The 20,027-nt window shown below is 42.6% G+C and overlaps 2 protein-coding genes across 2 annotated transcripts in view; both read left to right on the forward strand.

Moving 5' to 3' along the window:
* Positions 1-8,863: 8,863 nt before the first annotated feature.
* On the forward strand, positions 8,864-12,150 carry LOC134350754 (protein PET117 homolog, mitochondrial). Its single transcript, XM_063056401.1, has 2 exons — positions 8,864-9,060; positions 11,848-12,150. Exons 1-2 carry the CDS (start codon positions 8,965-8,967, stop codon positions 12,010-12,012), a joined length of 261 nt encoding a protein of 86 aa, XP_062912471.1. The 5' UTR covers positions 8,864-8,964; the 3' UTR covers positions 12,013-12,150.
* kat14 (lysine acetyltransferase 14) overlaps positions 12,017-20,027 on the forward strand; it is a 53,955-nt gene continuing 45,944 nt past the window's right edge. Inside the window, exons 1-3 of the mRNA XM_063056394.1 lie at positions 12,017-12,430; positions 15,489-15,610; positions 17,464-17,585. Of these exons, the coding sequence (XP_062912464.1) occupies positions 12,166-12,430; positions 15,489-15,610; positions 17,464-17,585 (509 nt within the window). The 5' untranslated portion in view covers positions 12,017-12,165. The remainder of the gene's footprint in view (positions 12,431-15,488; positions 15,611-17,463; positions 17,586-20,027) is intronic.

The raw sequence follows: 20,027 nt of genomic DNA on the forward strand, positions 1-20,027 counted from the left end.
GTCAGAGTTACGGAGAAAGGCTAAGCAGGCAGGGACTTTATTCCTAGGAGAATGAGAAGTGATTTTATAGAGACGTTTAAAACCATGAGGGGTATAAATAGGGTGAATGCACACAGTATTTCCTCTCAGGGTTGAAGAATCAAGAACAGAGGAACCTGAGGGGCAAAATTCTCATCCATAGGGTGGTCAGTACAAGGAACAAACTGCCAGAGCAAGCGGTTGAAACAAATAGGCAGGCACTTCAGCAACATTTAAAAGATACTTGGAAAATACATGGATGGGAAAGCTTTGGAGGGATATGGGCAAAACACAGGCAGCTGAGACTAACTTATATAGCATCTTGGTTGGCATGATGGCTCTACCTTCCCCTCTCTCTCCTTCATTGGTCCTGGGATGTCCCCTGAGTTTTGTTTTACCTAAAGCTGGTACTTGCAGAGATTTGGAAAAGCGAGTGGGAGTTTCTAGTCCTGAGCCATTGGCACCTCATCAATTCCTTCTGTCTACCACTGGTGCACTGTGGGTGTGAATTGAACTATTTGCAACATATAAACAGGTAGCCACAGAAGTTCTCTGCAAGCACGTGACTTCTACCACCAAGAAGGACAAAGGGCCTCTGCTTTAGGTTCACCTACAAGTGGCCACACCCTGGCACACTAGTTTGATAGCTGGGCTAAACCAGATTAGGGCAGCCCCATATCCCAGTGAGATAGGGATATTCCTATCCTAGCATGCAAGGTCAGCTACAGCAGACTTGGTGGACGAGATCAACAGTGAGATGCAACGGCTAGGAAGGCAATTCTGCAACACTTCATAGAGAGTGAAGGGCATGGCAAGGCACAGAAGTCGTGGTGATCCACTGCAACCAAGGAAGGCCCCAGATGCGATGTACCATTAGACCCCAGACTTCCGAGATTGAGAGAGCGGAACTGCCCCAGTACAATGGCTTTCCCGCTTTAAAGCTCACCCGCACAGGTTTTCGCTATCATTGTTGGACACAACAGACAACAGATCATCAATGCTCACAAACCCAAACTGTGTAAACAAAATAAAGTTCTGAATAGATTTTATATACGGGTAGGTTTTTCTCAACCCAAATCAGTTGTGTACATTTAAAGGTCTTGGAGCACTGATCTGTGCACAAAATCACCAAGTTGCAAGTGTAAAACTGTACTTCTATTTAATAAGTAAAAATATCACAAAACAGGGTGTCCAAGCAACAATATTTGCTTTTATTCAAGCAGGGCACCAATAGACTTGCCTGAAGTGAGACCGAGGTACTGTGGTTATCCTCAGAAATTCAGATCAGCTACATGGTTGAAATATTTTTGTGATTACTTTTCTGCTTCTCAGTTAACTTCATGTTATGTTCTTCCATTGTGCAAGGGCACGGTTAGCACATCACTTCTACAGTGCCTGTGATCACTGGCTGAGGCAGCATCTGTGAAAAGAAAAGGAGTTAATATTTCAGGCTGAAGTACCCAAAACATTTTTCCTGGCTCTCCCAGAATACATGGTAAATTTATTATCTAAGTATATATACATATGTCATTACTTGAGATTCATTTTCTCGTGGGCATACTATAACCATAACAAAATCAATAAAAGACTACACCAACTTGGGTTTTCAACCAGTGTGTAAAAGTGTGTAAATACAAAAAGAAATAAAATATTATAATAAATAAGCAATAAATATCAAGAACGTCAGAGAAAGAGTCCTTGAAGGTGAGTCCATAGGTTGTGGGAGTATTTCAATGATGGGCAAGTGAAGTTATTCCCTTTGGTTCAAGATCCTGATAGTTGAGGGGTAATAACTTTTCTAGAACCTGGTGGTGTGAGTCTTGAGGCTCCTGTACCTTCTTCCGAATGGCAGCAGTGAGAAGAGAGCATATTCTGAGTGGTGGGGGTCCTTGATGATGGATGCTGCTTTCCTGCGACAATGCTCCATGTAGATGTGCTCAAAGTGGGGAGGGCTTTACCCGTGATAGATTGGGCTGTATCCACTACTTTTTGTTGGATTTTCCATTCAAGGGCATTGATGTTTCCATACCAGGCTGTGATGCAGCCAGTCAATATACATCCACCACACATCTGCAGTATAGATGTTTGTCAAAGTTTTAGATGTCATGCCGTATCTTCACAAACTCCTGAGGAGGTTGAGGTGCTGCTGTGCTTTCTTCGTAATTGTACTTAAGTGCTGGGCCCAGGACAGGTCCTCTGAAATGATAACACCGAGGAACTCTAAGTTGGTGACTCTCCCCACCGCTGATCCTCTGTTGAGGACTGGCTCATGGATCTCCAGTTTCCTCCTTCTGAATTCAATAATCAGTTCCTTGGTCTTGTTGGTATTGAGTAAGAGGTTGTTGTGGCACCACTCAGCCAGATTTTCAACCTCCCTCCCATAAACTGATTTGTCAACGTCTTTGATTCAGCCTACGACAGTGCTGCCATCTGCAAACCTGAATATGGCATTGGAGCAGAGCTTAGCCACACAGTCATGAGTGCAAAGCGGGTAGAGCAGGGGGCTAAGCACACAGCCTTGTGCTGCACCTGTGCTAGTGGAGATTGTGGAGGAGATGTTGTTGCCAATTCAAACTGACTGCGGTCTGCAAGTGAGGAAACTGAGGATCCAATTGCACGTGGAGGAATTGAGGCCTAGGTCTTGAAGCATGGGTGCTGCCTGGCTTGCTGAATGCTTCCAGAATTTTCTGTAATTATCTCCCAAATTCTAGCTTCCATATGGAAAAATGTTCTCACAACATCCAGACTATTAAGACCTCTAGAATACATCTCAATTTTGGAGCAGCCATTGTGAGAGTGGTCAACCGAGTGGGGAGCTGAGGCTTTGGCTTAAGAGGTTTCGGTGTGAAGAGGCTGAGTAAGTGGCCCAGGTTTCAGGAGTGAGAGCGGATCTTTAAAGTCTTCAGTGAAAAGGTAAGGTCTTATTTTGTTGACTCAGTGTAGGCAGGATGGTAGTTAGGGCAGCAGAATTCTCCTGCTGCAAGTTGTGGGAAGTTAAGGAACCTCATAGGCTCCCAGTGTCTACATCTGTGGGAAGTGCATCCAGCTGCAGCTCCTGACTGACCAGGTAATGGAAATGCAGCAAGAGTTAGATATACTCAGGATCGTCCAGGAAGCTGGCAGCTGTCAGAGATGATACTTCTACTGAGGAGGTCACACCTGAGATACAGTCTTCAGATAGATGGGCGACTACCAGGAGAGGGGGAGAAGGCAATCCGTTCAGGCTTCATCAGTGGCCATTCCTTCACTAGCAGGTATCCGTCCTCGGATATTGCTCAAGCGGCATTCCCTTTCAGGGGCTAGCAGCAATAATCAGATCTCTGGCACTGTCACCAGCTCTCAGGCTCAGTGGGAAAGGGTACAGTCAGACAGGAGACTTGACAGAGGAGGAGACAAGCAGGAGGTTCTGTGGCCACAGAAGAGATGCCAGGACAGTGTGTTGCCCTCTGACAGCCAGTGCCAAGAATGCCCCCGAGCAGCTGCCGAAAACTCTCCTGCATCAAGAGGTTATGTACACGTTGGTACAGACGGATGAGGTAGAACTAGGGATCAGGTCGTGTAAAAGCAGTATACGGAGTTAGGTACAAAGTTAAAAAGCAGGACCACAAGGGTAGTGATCTGCTGATAATTACTGGTGCCACATGGTGGCGAGGGCTGAAATAGAAGGATAGGGCAGATGAATTTGTGGCTGAGGATTTGTGCAGGGGGCGGGAGGGGCAGGACCATTGAGATCTCTTCTGGGGCAGAGGTAATCTATACAGGGGGAACCAGTTGCATGTGAACCAGAGAGGGGCCAGTATCCCAGATTGGCAGGGTGAGGGTTGGGCGGGGTAGGTAGTGGATGGTGGGACTCTGAGCAGGACTAAGTCAAGGGATAAAGCAGTAGCCAGTGAGAGTAAGTTTACTAATCACAATAGCAAGGACTCAGTAAAAGCAGACAATCTGCATTTATCTCAATACATGAGGTTTACCAGTTAAGGCAAACAAACCAAGAGCATGGATTGGTTCTCAGGACTGGGATGTTACAGCCGTAAGAGAAACATGGCTGAAAGAAGGGCAGGACTGGCAGTCAACATTTCAGGGTACAGAAGCCAAAGAGTGACTAAGCTACAGGTAAGTAAGGAGTAGGTGATGCCTTTTTGATTAGGGAGGGTGTAACAGTAGTATTTAGAGATTATATTCTTGAGGGATCATCCAGTGAAGCCATATGGGTAGAACAAGTAGGGGAGAGATGCTCTTGTGGTGCTGTTTCATAGAACCCCTTTCTCCCCTCCTCCTCCAACACACACACAGGTATATAGAGAAACTGCTCATAGCTGTAAGAATAATAGGGCTGTATTAGTGGGAGATTTTAATTTCCCTGGTATTGACAGGACCACCCAGATTGTAATGGGCCTGGATGGGGAGGAGATTGTGAAATGCATTGAAGAAAGTTTTAAAACTAAAAGTTTCCAGAGTCAGTATATAGGGTTCTACTTGAGAGGGTGCAATAATGTACGTCCTCTTAGGGTACAAGGCACAGCAAGTAATTGAAGAGGCAGTCGAGAAGCACTTTGGCTCAAAAGGTGATAGCTCCACTATTTTTTAAATAGTGCTGGAAAATGATAAGCCAGATCCATAGGCTAGAGAGCTAAACTGAAACAGGGCTAACTTGTGGGGAATTAAGCAGAATCTAGCAGAGGTCAATGGGAGAGCCTGTTTGAAGGGAAAGGAATGAATGGGTGACCAGAAGCTTTCAAGAGTGTGATATCAAGTGTTCAGGAGCAACACGTTCCTGTTAGACTGAAGGGTAAACTGGACAAGTTTGGGGAATCTTGGCTGATGAATGTTATCGTGGCTCTAGACAAGAAAAACTTTAAGATTTTGTGATCTATTTTTGGATAATTGTTTCATGTCTTTTTAACAATTATCTAATAAATATAATTTGCCCAGTTCCCACTTCTTTAGATATTTACAGATTAGAAATTTAAAAAATACTGTTCTTCCTACCTTCCCGAATTTATATTCATCGGATATTTTGGAAAAAAATTTAAGTTTAGATCCTTTTCAGAAAGGTGTAATAGCAAACATTTATAATATAATTATGAAAATACGTCCAGACGTAACTAATAAAGTCAAGAGTGATTGGGAAGGGGAACTTAAGATTACTTTACCTATTGAAAAATGGGAAAAAATTCAATTAGTTAATTCATCCTCTATATGTGCTAAACATGCGTTGATACAGTTTAAAGTAGTGCATATGGCTCGTATGTCTAAAGATAAATTATCTCATTATTACTCTTATATAAATCCTATATGTGATAGATGTCACTCTGAGATATCTTCTTTAACTCATATGTTTTGGTCATGTCTTTTTTTAAAAAAATACTGGAAAAATATCTTTGATATTACTGTACTTCAACTGTTTTGAGTATTGATTTACAACCCCACCCTATTACTGCAATTTTTGGTTTACCAATGATAGAACCAAATCTTTTAAGATCTTCAGCTCGTCGGATGACTTCATTTCTTACACTAATGGCCAGAAGATCCATTTTGCTGAATTGGAAAGAGATCAATCCCCCCACCCACATTTCATTGGTTCTCAAACTGTGTTGTGTTTAAACTTAGAAAAAAATAGAAATGTTATTTATGATCCCTCTATTAAATTTGAAAAGACTTGGAGGTCATTTATTCAACACTTCCATATGATGTAATTTGACCTTCTCCAAACTTATTCTATTTCTTTTCAGTCTATGTTGAGGGGAGCGGAGTCAACGACACTAATGGTTCTTTTTTTTATGTTTCACAACAGCCCATGTCTTTTTTTTCTGTAGTTTAGTTGGTTAGTCTTGTTAGATTAGCTTTTTTGGGGGGGTATATATATTTTTTTTCTTTTTTCCTTTTTCATGTTAATTTGTTTATATATAATATTTGTATCCTGTAAGATTGGGAGGTTTAATATCCATGTACTAACTGGGTTTATATTTATATATGATAATTACAATGTAATCCCAATAACTTTGTATGATTACTATGTTACGTTAATCTTTATCATTACGATACTAATAAAACGATTGAAAAAGAAAGACAAGAAAAACAAGGAAGCATACATTAGGTTTAGATGGTCTAGGACAAGCAAACCCTTTGCTAAATATAAAAAGATCAAAAATGCACTGAAGGGCAAAATCAGGAGGGCAAACAGAGGGTATACGCTAGATCTGGCAGGTATTAAGGAAATTGTGTTGGCGTGTGGCCAAGTGGTTAAGGCGTTCGTCTGGTGATTTGAAGGTCGCTAGTTTGAGCCTTGGCTGAGGCAGCGTGTTGTGTCCTTGAGCAAGGCACTTAACCACCCATTGCTCTGCGACGACACCGGTGCCAAGCTGTATCGGCCCTAGTGCCCTTCCCTTGGACAACATCGGTGGCGTGGAGAGGGGAGACTTGCAGCATGGGCAACTGCTGGTCTTCCATACAACCTTGCCCAGGCCTGCGCCCTGGAAAACTTCCAAGGTGCAAGTCCATAGTCTCACAAGACTAACAGATGCCTATTAAGGAAATCCCAAGGGGTTCTATAGCTATAGTAAAATTAGAAGGGTGGCTACAGAGGGAGCAAGTCTACCTACGTCTTGAGTCACAGGAGGTGTGCGGGTATTTTAATGAATATTTCACCTTGGTACTTGCTGAGGAGAAAGTCATGGTCGCTCAGAGATAAAGGAAACAAGTGGTGACGTTTTGGAGGATATTCAAATTAGGCATTTGGAATTTCACTGCACAGTAAGGTGGATAGATCCCTGGGGCCTGAGCAAGTGCATCATTTGACTACGTGGGAGGCTAGAGAGGAAATAGTGCAGCCACTTGTGGAGATCTGTCTTTTAGGGAAGGAATCCTGCTGTCTTTACCTGGTCTGGCCTATATGTAACTCCAGACCCACAGCAACGTGGTTGACTCTGAAATGGCCTAGCAAACCATTCAGTTGTATCCAACTGTTAAAAAGAAAATAATAAGGAATGAACCTGGACAGACAACCCCACATCGACCTACACCTCGGGGACTGCAGCGGTTCGAGAAGGCAGCTCATCACCATCTTCTCAAGGGCAACTAGGAATGGGCAATAAATGCTGGCTTAGCTGACGACACTCACGTCCTGTAAATGAATAAATAAAAAAAAAGCTAGACAGGGTGGTGACAAAACCATTTAGCATGCTGGCCTTCATCAGGTAGGGAATTGAGACATTTGCTGGAGTTGTACAAGTCATTAGTGAGGTCCATTGTAGAGTTTTAGTCACCCTGTTAGAAGACAGATGTGGTTAAACAGGAGAGTGCAGAATAAATTTACAACAATGTCGCCAGGACTAGAGGGACTGAGTTATATGGAGAGATTGGTCTTTATTCCTTGGGATGTAGGAGAGTTAGGAGCAACTCTAGAGAAATGTTTAAAATTATGAGCCATAAATAAGGCAGATGGCAACTGTCTTTTCCCTCAGAGTAGAGGAGTCCAAAACTAGGGTGTGTAGATTTAGGCTGAGTGGGGTAAGATTTAAAAAGGACTGAGGGGAAACTTTTTCCACACAGAGGGTGGTGAGTTTATGGTACATGCTGCCAGGGGAAGTGGTTGAGGCAGGAACAATAATATCATTTAAGAAGTACATTGATAGGGCAGGTCTTAGACAGATACGGGCTGAAGGTAAGAAATGGGGACTAGCTGGGTTGGCATAGACTTGTCAGGCTGAAGGGCCTGTATGTACTGTATTGTTCTATGATTCCACAATCACCTACCTTGCTTCTAAACTCTAATGAAGGATAAACCCTCTCAACTTCTGCACTTCATCCCAGAAATCAATCTGGCAACTGGATCAACCTGAAATCTATCCTTCAGCACACTACGTTGTATCATGCCAATTAAGCTAATGATGTCTAATTAAACCTCTTCCCTCTCAAAGTAAATTATATCAAAATGTTTTTTGCTACCATATGCCATCTTGAGATTTATTTTCTTGCAGTCATTTACAGGAAAGTAAAGAAATACAAAGAATTTATGGAAAAAAACTATACACCAAGACTGACAAACAACCAATGTGCGAGATGAGCAAATAATACTGAGAACATGAGTTGGAGAGGCCTTGAAAATGAGCTTGTACGTTAGTGGGTTCAGCTGAGAGTTGAGGTGAGTGAAGTTATCCACTCTGGCTCAGGAGTCTGATGGTTGAAGGGTGATAATTGTTCTTGAACCTGGTGGTGTGAGACTTAAGGCTCCTGTACCTCCTGCCTAATGGTAGCAATGAGAAGAGTTTGGCCTGGATGGTGGGGTCATTGATGATGGATGCTGCTTTCTTGTGACAGCACTTTGGGAGGGCTTTGTCTGTGATGGACTAGTCAGCATTTGGTCCATATTCTTCTATTTTCTGCATATTCCTGTGCTTATCTATGGGCCTCAAACGCCACCACCACATTCACTACCACCCTGGCAGCACATTTCAGGCATCCAACACTGTGTTAAAAAAACTTGCCTTGCTCATCTTTTTTGAACATTACGTTGAATGCATGCTCTCTAGTGTTAGATATTTCAACTCTGGGGAAAAGGACACATGCTGTAAGACTCTCTGATTGATCGTAAAGCATCCCACCATCAACCTATAGTGTGAGTTATCCAAATATTTCTGCTTCTCCTTTTTATCCTGCGTTTCTGTTAAGACATAGGCAACTAAATGATAATACTGCATCTCTATGCACCATCTCTGTGCACGTTGCATTCCGGTTCACTATTAGTAATAAACCCCTGGTTCTGAAGAAAATTCACCCACAGGCAGCAGTAGCTGTGGCACTGGAGCGATGATTCCGCTTCGCTTGGGTCTGCCTGTGAGTGATGTTCTCCGCGCTCGGTTGTTCGTGACTGGGATCGCATTCTCGGCATTCGGCTGCCCGGGCCTCGGTTGCTATGGTGACGGGCCGGGTTTTCCAGGCCGCAGTATGTCTACGGCGTCCAAGGTGGCCCTCGGCGTTTCCGTGGTGCTGACAGCGGGGACGGTGGCCGGGGTTCACCTCAAGCAAAAGCTGGAGAGGGAGGTGATTGTGAGGCGCCGGGGAGGGCGGGGTCGGAGTGCTGCCTCGAGGTGGAGCTGCGGGCCTTGCGCCCGACCGTGCCCAGTGCGGGCTAGGCCCCGGGGAAGGAGCCGGGTGGGGTGGGGACGGGACTGGTGCTCGCGGGTGGGGGAGAGTGTACCCCGGCACGTGCGGCCCAGGAGCGCGCCGCCCCTCCCCCCATCGGCGCAAGAATCGGTCAAAGGTCACCTAGGAAGATCCGCCAAGGCCTCCAGGCTCAGGAGTTTGTCTCACCAGCGCACCCGTGCTCAGTGTCTGCCTGACAGGTTGCTGCAAAGCCCATCTCACGGCATTGCAATCCCCTCCCCATTGGTTGTGTGGAATGCTAAAGAAGGGGTGTCATTTGTCTCCTCTGCTTGCATAGGTTCACGTTGCAGTTCGCATGCGTTTCCCCTGGGTGCTCCTGTAGCAAATGTAATGGAATACCGTTGGAAGTGGTATCTAGCATGAAGGAGATGAAAGATTTGCTTCATTTGTTACATGCACAGTGAAATGCGCCATTTTCAGTCAGTGATCATCAGAATCCGATGACTGTGCTGGGGGCAGCCCACCAGTGTCACCACGCTTCCAGTGTCAATATAGCATGCCCTTTGCTAACCTTAACATATGAGTCTTTGGAACACGTGAGGAAACCAGAGCACCCGGGGGAAACCCACATGGGGAGTGTACAAACTGCAGCGGGGAATTGAATCCCAAGTTTACAGCTATCTTCTGATGGTGTTACATTAACCACTACCCTACCTGTGTATTTGATTTGGAAAATCAACATCTTGCTGTAGAATCTGTCTGCATTCATAATTTGCCTTTTGTTTTGGGGGTCGTGTGTTAGGATTTGTAATGTAGTTGTGTAAACCCTTCTTGGGGATACACTTTCCTTACATTTGTTAGTTGATCTGGAGTGGGATTTTCAGTAAAACGTCAGGGAAGGTGCATCTGGATATTTACACCAGGCTGCGTTCACACTGCAGAGGAACCTGGGGTTATTGTGAAGGGTAGGGAAAGGGGAACCCAGATGACTACTGTTAACTACCCCTTGGTGTAGATTAATAAGATGCATCAAAAGATGGGCTCGAATGAGAAAATAAGATGCAGAGGGAAATAAGGGGAGAGGGCTTGGATCTCATGGCATTGTGCGCCAGAGGTTTGCATGGACCCGATGGGCTGAATGGCTGCCATCTATTATGATTATAATATAAGTAATGCACAGAGTAAAGAAATCAATCAATATGATATACTTCCCTTCTATTGATCGTCATGGATAACCCTCGAGGTCGAGGATGATGGTCTTCGTTCTGTTGATCTACTTATGGGCTCTCAAGTGGCTTATGAGTCCAATCTTGGCTTTGAAAGTTCTATGGATAAGGACTTTCAGAAAGATGGAGCAGGAGTCTGACCAGAGATGGGAAGAGGAGGGGAAGCATGCCGCAGTGGGTCACAGAGCATCTGTAAATACAGTGCCAGCACGAGGTACATCTTGAACCAGCCTGGTTGGATGCTGGAGAGGTCACAGGGAAAATGTACAAACCAATTGCAGAACTGGAACCCTGATGAGAGATTGCCGGTGGGGTAAAGTGATGGCACTAATTGCTATGCTACCACACTGCCTATTAGAGCATGAGAGGGAACAGTTTGCTCCAGGCATCCTTGGATGTGTGGAAGGTTTGGGTACTGCTCCTGCAGCCATCTTTATTGGAATGATAATGTACCTTCTTCAGACGTTTGATGTTTCATTTTACACAGGAGTCTAAGTACTATCACTGCTTTTTCCAGCTTTCCAATTAGAAATAGAAGCAGGATCAAGGTATAAGGTCCCTTGTTTCTGCTTCAAAATTCAAAAACATCCTGACTTATCCTCTACCTTATCCATTTTCTAATCTGATATCCTGTCTCCCTTCATTTTCTGAACACCTCTTCTCTTGGTTTTGTATATTAACGACAGCAAAACCTTGGACAGAGCATGCACGCACGGTCGTAGGAGGTTAAACTGAATGAGCACATCTCTGGACTCTGAACCTCAAGCCTTCAGTTGTTTGAGAATTTAGGATGTCCTTGCCTCAAGCTTTCGTTTTTTAGGAAATTAATGCAACTTTTACTTTATTGTCGCCGAACAATTGATACTAGAGCGTACAATCATCACAGTGATATTTGATTCTGCGCTTCCCGCTCCCTGGATTGCAAATCGATAGTAAATGTTAAAAATTAAAATTATAAATCATAAATAGAAAATAGAAAAGCGAAAGTAAGGTAGTGCAAAAAAAAAACGAGATGCAGGTCTGTATATTTGGAGGGTACGGCCCAGATCCGGGTCAGGATCTGTTCGGCAGTCTTATCACAGTTGGAAAGAAACTGTTCCCAAATCTGGCCGTACTAGTCTTCAAGCTCCTGAGCCTTCTCCCCGAGGGAAGAGGGACAAAAAGTGTGTTGGCTGGGTGGGTTATGTCCTTGATTATCCTGGCAGCTCCGACAGCGTGCGGTGTAAAGTGAGTCCAAGGACGGAGGATTGGTTTGTGTGATGTGCTGGGTTGTGTTCACAATCTTCTGCAGTTTCTTCCGGTCTTGGACAGGACAACTTCTGTACCAGGTTGTGATGCACCCTAGAAGAATGCTTTCTACGGTGCATCTATAAAAACTAGTGAGGGTTTTAGGGGACAGGCCAAATTTCTTTAGCTTTCTCAGGAAACTTTAGATATTAATAGTTTTGCTGACTTTTAAATGCCGCCATTAGGCTAAATCCCTTTTTATTTTCTGCAGAGATTGCGAGAAGGGGTTTACAGGGATCTTGAACGACAGCAACGCAAGAAAGAAAACATTCGGATACTAGAAGAACAGATTAGTCTGACAAAGAAGCTGGAAGCTGATCGACTCAAGCAAAGTCCCTTGGCTTCTGGAAGTTCCCAACAAACCAGAATGAAATAGCCTGTTTTATTCTCTAATGTGAATTGTCTTAATTGATGATGGATATTTTCCTTTATGGTGGGAAAAACACAGAATTAATTAATAACAAAACTGCTTCTTAGCTATTAGATGAATCTACCCTTTTAAGCTTTTCTGTGCCAGAAGTTTTTTGCGATGGAAGACAATGGGGAGGCAAAAAGTTTAACTGCTCGCCAAATGGATGAATGCACAAGAATGGCTGCATCGGAAGGTTTGGAAGAAGGAGAGGTCGAAGGGGAAACCTTACTGATAGTTGAGTCTGAAGACCAGGCATCGGTGGATCTGTCCCACGATCAGAGTGGGGATTCCTTGAACAGTGAACTTGGTGATGAAGGTGATGTGTCCTGGGCAGAAGAAATGTCTTATTATTGTGACAAATGCCAGAAATGGATCCCCACAAGTACGTATGATATTTCTGAGCACCTGTAATCTGCTTTGTTATGACTTCCATTGTAATCTCAAAGTTTACCTGGAAATTGGACAGGTCTCTGAAAGTCAGTGCTGAAGCTCCTTAGAGTTAACTGGATAATGTGAAGAGAATTGGAATTTCCTAGCGTTTTGGGTGTTAACACTTGAGGTTTTCTGCAGTTTTGGAAATGTAGAGAGATTACTGCTTATAACCAGAACTTTCTCCCTCAATACTTCCTGTTCTGGTGAACAAATAATACTGTGATTAACAAAAGATAATTTGGAGGGAAATGTCATTTTGAAAAGCCTGATTGAACTTCCAGAGTGATGGAAGCCAACCAGAGCTATTTGCACTCTCTGGTCAGTACATCTTCAATGGCAAAATGCTGAAATTAACAGGGTTCACAATCCGATTTCAACACAACAGTGTACCTCGCATTGGCAGCCCTGATGGGTCACTGGAGCAGCCCTGTTGCCATTGGTTGCTGACCTTATCGGGGTTACAGATGGTGTGGGATTTAGCTTAAGCCAAATCCACAAAGGTTGAATATTTCCTGCAGAAATTCTGCTTTTCCTAAGTGAGGGAAAGGTAGTGTGGTCATTTGTTTTTGCCCCAATCCTTCAGCTATAGAATGTTTCAGTGAGGTGACCTGCTTCCACCAGGCACCCTACTGTTAAGTTTGTGGGGTTCGTTTAATAGGAGTATTGGATGTAGTTGAAGGTTTTTGAATGGAACAGACTACTAAAGTAGCAGTTAGCGCGGCACAGGGCATCGGAGTTCAGTCCCGGTGTCCTCTGTAAGGAAGCTGTGCACGTCTCCCCATGGAATGTGTGGGTTTCCTCCGGGTGCTCTGGTTTTCTCCCACAGTCTAAAGACGTTCCGGGTGGGTTAATTGGTCATTGTAAAGTGTCCCGTGATTAGGCTAGGGTTAGATTGGTGTTATCAGGGTTTGCTAGGCAGCATGGCTTGACGGGCCTTTTCTGCATGGTACCTCTAAATAAATAAATAAATAACCTCCGGTAGCTGGTGATGGGTCTGTTCCTCTTCCTGTTTCTTCAGAAATTCTGGGGCTTATCAGCTGAGATAAGTATACATTTCTTTGGAGGTTGAAAGGACAGGATGTCCACCCGTTATGTTTTAACCAACGTTCCTTCTTCACTCTCCCAAAATCACCTGCCCCCAATCCCCGATAGCTGTGGCAGGTGGCTGATACATATCGTTTCATAAGTGGACCAGCGGGCAACTGAACCTGAATGTGTAGAAAAGTCCAGTTCTTAACAGTCTGCAGACCGTAGTGCTTGGGTATGTTCTGACTAAAGGCTAGAAGTCAGAGTTATTGTGATCGAGCAGATAACTTCCTTGGGTACTGGGAAAGGACTGGATGCACCAGTGACTTTATCCACACTGTGTATCGGTAAACAGGATGAATTCTTACTTGGTTTAGTTTAGCCCCAAACTCGATTGCCCCCGATGAGCATATGAGATGTTTTGACAGAACTGGGAGATAAACTGTTTCTACTAAAAAGTTAGTAACAAGGATATAAGGTCATTGATCACTGAAGCGAAGCAAAGAAGAGGGATTATTTTAATGTACCAAGCTATGATCAAAATTGCACAGAGTGAAACGTGGTGCGAGCAGGACCAATAGTAACTTTCAGAAGAAAACTGACTGTTAATGAAGAGTGAAGTTTATAGTGCTGTGAAGAATAGACGACAGGACTAATTGGGGCAGCTTTCAAAAAAGCCTGATGTCGCCATCCGTTGTAATCATTAATGGGAAACAGACATCGTGAGTTAGATATGGAGTTAGGATTCTGCTCTGGTTTTGACAGTTGCCAATATAAAAGGAAGTTCTTTCTTACCAGAGCCACTGTTTTAAGTATTTTCCCACAAATAAAATGAAATAAATAAAAATGTACTGATCTTAATGTTTGCATTGGCCTATATGAATTGTCCAATCAATAATAGAAAGCTGAGCTGAAGGCAAAGGTGCTGAAATGTTCAGTAGATCAGACACCATCTGTGGAGAGAAAAACTCGAATCTGAAACCTCCCCCTCCTCTCCCCCTCCTCTCCCCCTCCTCTCCCCCTCCTCTCCCCCAGCATTTACTGTTTCTAGTATTCATTTTTTAAGTGTCAGATAGCAGAACCATGAACCAAAGTGGTATTTGTAAGCTGTTTTATTCTGTATTCATACAATTTGTGACCTTGTGGCGCATCAGACAGCAACCTTGCTGTTTCTTTCGTGTTTGTTTTTGACGAGGCCGAGTTGCTAGCTCGACGCTCAACCCAGCAGGGATGGAAAGCATGCAAGGAGCCGGCCAGATTCGAACATGGGACCACTCGTTTCGAAATCTGCTGCGGATGCCACTGCACCACTGGCCGGCTATGTGATCTACCTGTGGTCGTAGAAGTACAAATGAGGAAAAAAAAATTATTTTATGGTTATACTTTGATCCTGGGATGTAAATAAAGACAGTGCCTTGCGTTGGAGCAGATATGGAGTGTGCTATTGAAGCATTTAAAAATATTATATTAATTTGTTTAGATAGATATAGAGGAAATATTTCCCTCAATCAAAATCCAGAACAAGGGATGCCACCTTAAAATTGTGGCTAAGCTTTCAGGAGTGACTGAGAATGTAATTTTTCCACATAAAGGGTGGGAGAAATGTGGAATTCTATCCTACAAGAGAAATAAGTTGAGATCATATCAAGGAATGTGACACGAAGAAATGTGAATAGCGGTGTGGTAAATGGTACAGAACTGCCATACTCTGGGAGAGAAAGCCAGGATAGACTTGAAGTAGGCTTGCATGGTTTGTTTTGCTTAAGAGAAAGAAGATATAATGCTTGTTTTTATTTTGAACTGCTCTAAATGATACCTGATCACTTGTCTGACACACGGCACACTAACTGCTTGTGAAGTTCACCAATTGGGAAGATGCACAATACATGTCTTATCCTTTTCGTAACGTTTAGACTTTGAATACTTTTTTACTGTTTCTTTTCCCCAGTTTGACAACGATTACATTCTTTCTTGGTTTTCAGCTCAGTTGAGGGGAGAGCACCCCAGTTACTTGCGAGGTGATAACTTCTTCCGGTTTAGTTGTTCAGACTGCACAGAGGATCGGAAGGAGCATTTTGAAAGACTGAAGCTCACATGGCAACAAGTGAGTGTGTATCTAGAGCACTGTTTGGATTGATTTTATCTTCTGAATCAATTCTGCCATCTTGCACTTCAGGATCAATATCCCTACTTGTTTCTTTCTCCTTATCTCCAGTGTTCTATATTATGTTCAAAAAGGGAGATACTTAGTGGGAATCTATAGGTCAGATAGCTTAACAACTGTTACTGGGAATATATTAGAGTCTAATCAAGCGAAAAATAGCTGGTCATTTACAAAAAGTTTAATCCAATCAAACCAAATCAACATGGTTTAATGAAAGAAAAGTCAAGTTAGACAAGTTTATAAATGTTCTTTGAGGATATTACAATTTGAGGCAATAGAGGGGAACGTACATCTAATGTTACTGGATTTCCAGAAGACATTTGATAAGGTGCCACATAAAAGGTTGTCACACAAGGTAAGAACACACAGTATTGTGGGAAGTATATTAGCATGGTTTGAAGACTGGTTATTGAATAGAAGATAGAGATTTGGAATAAATGGGTCTTTTTCAGAAAGATGTAGCTAGTGGAATTCTCCAAGGATCAATCCTTAGCTTTCAATTTACTAACTATAGTAATGACTGAGAAGAGGGGGAAGATAAAATATTGATTATAGGTGGGAAAGCATGCTGCAATAAATATATTTGGACTCCCAACAAAATATCATAAGATTGAACGAGCGGACAGAAATGTTGCAAATACAGTTTAATGAAAGCAAAGAATGAGGTTGTGCATTTGGGAAATTGTAGCTCGGTGATATAACACCTTTGAATCTAAAGAATGGTGTCACAGCATACTGATAGCATTCCCTTGGAAGCTGAAGCAATGAAATTGTTTCTACCCTGATGAACCTATCTCCTCAGACTACCTCTGCTAACACTGAGAGGATAAGCGAAAAACACAGTCTGCTGTGAGAAAGCAAATATTACTTCAAGGAAGACGAGGTAGAAATTAATTTGGAGAATCAGCTCTGTTGTCTGAGAGGGCAACAAACTAATTGCAAAGCAATGGAATACTTGCCAAACTGGCAGTTCCCAATGAGATTTATTGTGTTGTTCGGAGATGTGCTCTAACTCCTCAGACATTAGAATTTCTTTATAGCCTATTATGTCCTGCAGTTGGGCATGGACTCACAGTAAGTGGGCAACCCATGTCCTCATACAATAGAAAATGCCCCAGATTTATTTTATATAAGATATCTGCTATAAGTGTCAAATTTCATTTTCAGGAGCTAGATTTACACCTGGGACTTGTAACTGAAAGGTTAGAACTAAAGAATTGAGTCGTCGATGTTACTCTAGGGTGTAAAGTATTGCAGCTTTCTGCTTCTTGGCCACATTTTCTGTATCCAAGGAATATTGCCAGCATCAATACTGTTGCTACTTTTGCTTCTCTTGGCAAGCCTGCTACGTTCAGTCTCAGTGAGCACTACCGAATTTCCTTTTGCTTTATTTTTATCTCTGTCACTAACTTCCCATCTTTCTCATGTAAACAATACTGTGGCAAACTCCAATAAGAAGTTCATATTAGCCACTAACTTTTAGTCTCCCAGTGGTCCTGCTTCATTGTCCTTAATGTTTTATAGTAGCTTTCCAATAAAATTAAAAACTAATTTTAAAAAAGTGCAGCAAAAATAACAGAGGCAAATGGTGCTGACTTTTTATTTTGCATATTAAATACTGTTATGTAATTTATAATTAACAGCTGTATTGCTCTTTGAGAGCTTGTGCGGACTTGTTGAGCTAAATGGCTTTCCTCTGTGTTCTGCTTTTCTGTGTTGGGAGACATTCTGAGATGAGAGGTATGATACAATTCCCATTCCTGAATTGAGCCTTTGCTTCCTCTTTGTATTAGGTTGTGGTATTGGCCATGTACAATTTATCATTGGAAGGGACTGGTCGCCAAGGCTACTTCCGTTGGAAGGAGGATATTTGTGCTTTTATCGACAAGCACTGGGCATTCTTATTAGGGAACAGGTAAACTGTCCTTCCACAATCCACAGAAGACTTGCCTGAAAAATTGTAACATTTTGTGGTGGGAGAATTGTGTTGTGCTGGAATACCATGGTGTTTCAGATTTTCCTGATGTAACCATTGGTTCAAGGCAATACAGTATCTGCTTACTGTGCATTTCTAGCACAGTGATACATTGGCAGAGTCGTGGAGAAATGGAAGCAAATCTTAAAGCAGATATTTGTATGTCTATAACTTGTAATTTAGGCTCTTGCCCAGTATTGATTATTGCTAAGTTATTTGCTGTTTGATGAATGTAGCTCATTTGCCCTCTTGTAAGCCAGGCTGAACTTGCAATTACTTACAAACAGGAAGGTGGAAATGGGTTTCAAATTCAAGTTCAAGTTTATTGTCATTCAACTTTACACATGTATATAACTAAATAAAACAACATTCCTTGGGACCAGAGAAAAACTCAATACATATATCACATATAGGACGTAAAATAATATCGACACTATAAAAGTATTTCTGATGTACAAGTTGACATGAGTGCATATACAACACATAGCTAAATATACAGCAGTATAATACTATTGGCACTGTCATAAATAATGTGTACTGGGTGGTTCAGAAGTCTCACGGCCTGGGGGAAGAACCTCTTACCCAGCCTTACAGTTCTTGTTCCTATATGGGTGGTACCTTCTGCCTGACAATAGGAGGTCAAAGAGATTGTGCAAATGTTGGGAGGGGTCCTTGATAATGCTGAGGGCTCTGCGAACACAGTGCTTCTAGTATATGTCCTGAATGGGAAATTGTCCTGAAAAGCTACAGCAAGGCTTATGTTTTCCTGGTCAAATATCTGGTGCTCATTGCTTTCAATACAGTTCTGCAGACTTTTCTTATGTGTTCTCTATTCACGATCCTTACCTGTGCAGCCAACTCAACTGTTGCTGCTTTTTGTTAATTTTTATATCTTGTGACACTGTAACTGCTCTTGGATTTTGGAGGCCCCTCCCCTTATTAAACAATGAATGATTTTTTTTTTTTGAGGACCATTTATTGGGCAAGTACCAGAGAAAACAGACAATGCATTCTGCATGGCAATAATTTCCTCTCATCAGTCTAGTTTTTGTTTAATTACTGTACATTAGAACATAGTGTCCCTGACTCAGCTAAGAGATTGAGCTCTGGTTTTAGTGGAGAGCAGTTTTCTGGGCCCTGTGTATCTCATGTTTTACTCCTTTATATTCTCTCGGAAGTAATATACATAATCTTTTTCCCTTGCCCTGCCATATTGTGACTGCAGCAGTCCCATCACTCTAGTTTTCCCAAACTGTCTGGCAGCACAGGGGTACAGTGGGTAGAGATATTGCCTTAGTTCTGGCAACTTTCGTTCAATCCTGATCTCAGCTGCTGTCTGTGCCGAGTTTCCATGTTTCCCCTGTCAATGTCCCTTAGATAGTCAAGTTTCTTTCCACATTCCAAAGGTGCGATTGGTTCTCTGAATGTTGTTGGCAGTAGGAAAGTCAAGGTGGAGTTGATGGGCGTGTGAAAGAGAATATACTATGTCAGCAGACAAGAGGTATAGAGTTAGTGCAGGAAAACTACACTGAGCTGAAAGATGAGCCACGATCTTATTAAATGGCATAAGACGCTGGATTGACTAGTAAGTTTTTATTTATTGTACTATGAAGGTGATATAGCAGAAAGTTTAAGCAGCTTAATTTTATGTAAATAGTGCCATGTAGAGCTATAGACAATAAGTGCAGGAGTAGGCCATTCAGCCCTTCAAGCCAGCACTACTATTCACTGTGATCATGGCTGATCATCCGCAAAGTACCCTTTTCCTGCCTTCTCCCCATATCCCTTCACTCCGCTATCTTTAACTGCTCTAACTCTTTTTTGAAAGAATCCAGAGAATTGGCCTCCACTGCCTTCTGAGGAAGAGCATTCCACAGAACCACAACCCTCTGTGTGAAAAAGTTTTTCCTTAACTCCGTTCTAAATTGTCTACCCCTTATTCTTAAACTGTGGCCTCTGGTTCTGGACTCTCCCAACATCGGGAACACGTTTCCTGCCTCTAGCGAGCACTAACTTCGGTTGTTTTTTCCAGAGGGTTGAAGTCTGAGGGGAGACCTGATAATAGTTTATAAACTTACGGATGTATAGATAAGGTAGACAGTCAGAATCTTTCTCCCAGAGCAGAAATGTCAACTACTAAAGGATATCAAAGTTCAAAGTAAATTTATTATCGAAGTACATTTATGACACCATATACTACTCTGAGATTCATTTCCTTGAGAACATTCACAGCAGGTACAAAGAAACAATAAAATCAATGAAAAACTGCACACAAAGAGAGACAAACAACCAATGTGCAAAAGAAGACAAACTGTAAAGACTGGTGATTGCATAAATGTTGGATTTTGTCAGTCTTTGTTATGTGTAGATTTTTTTTGTGAA

The sequence above is a fragment of the Mobula hypostoma genome, chromosome 8, assembly GCF_963921235.1.
Source record: "Mobula hypostoma chromosome 8, sMobHyp1.1, whole genome shotgun sequence".
In the NCBI taxonomy this organism is placed as follows: domain Eukaryota; kingdom Metazoa; phylum Chordata; class Chondrichthyes; order Myliobatiformes; family Myliobatidae; genus Mobula; species Mobula hypostoma.

What these genes read in the sequence shown, in the direction of transcription:
- LOC134350754 (XM_063056401.1), top strand. Translation starts at nt 8,965, where the DNA reads ATGTCTACGGCGTCCAAGGTGGCCCTCGGCGTTTCCGTGGTGCTGACA. An exon ending in AGCAAAAGCTGGAGAGGGAG is followed by an intron (nt 9,061 to 11,847) that starts GTGATTGTGAGG and finishes TATTTTCTGCAG; the next exon opens with AGATTGCGAGAAGGGGTTTA.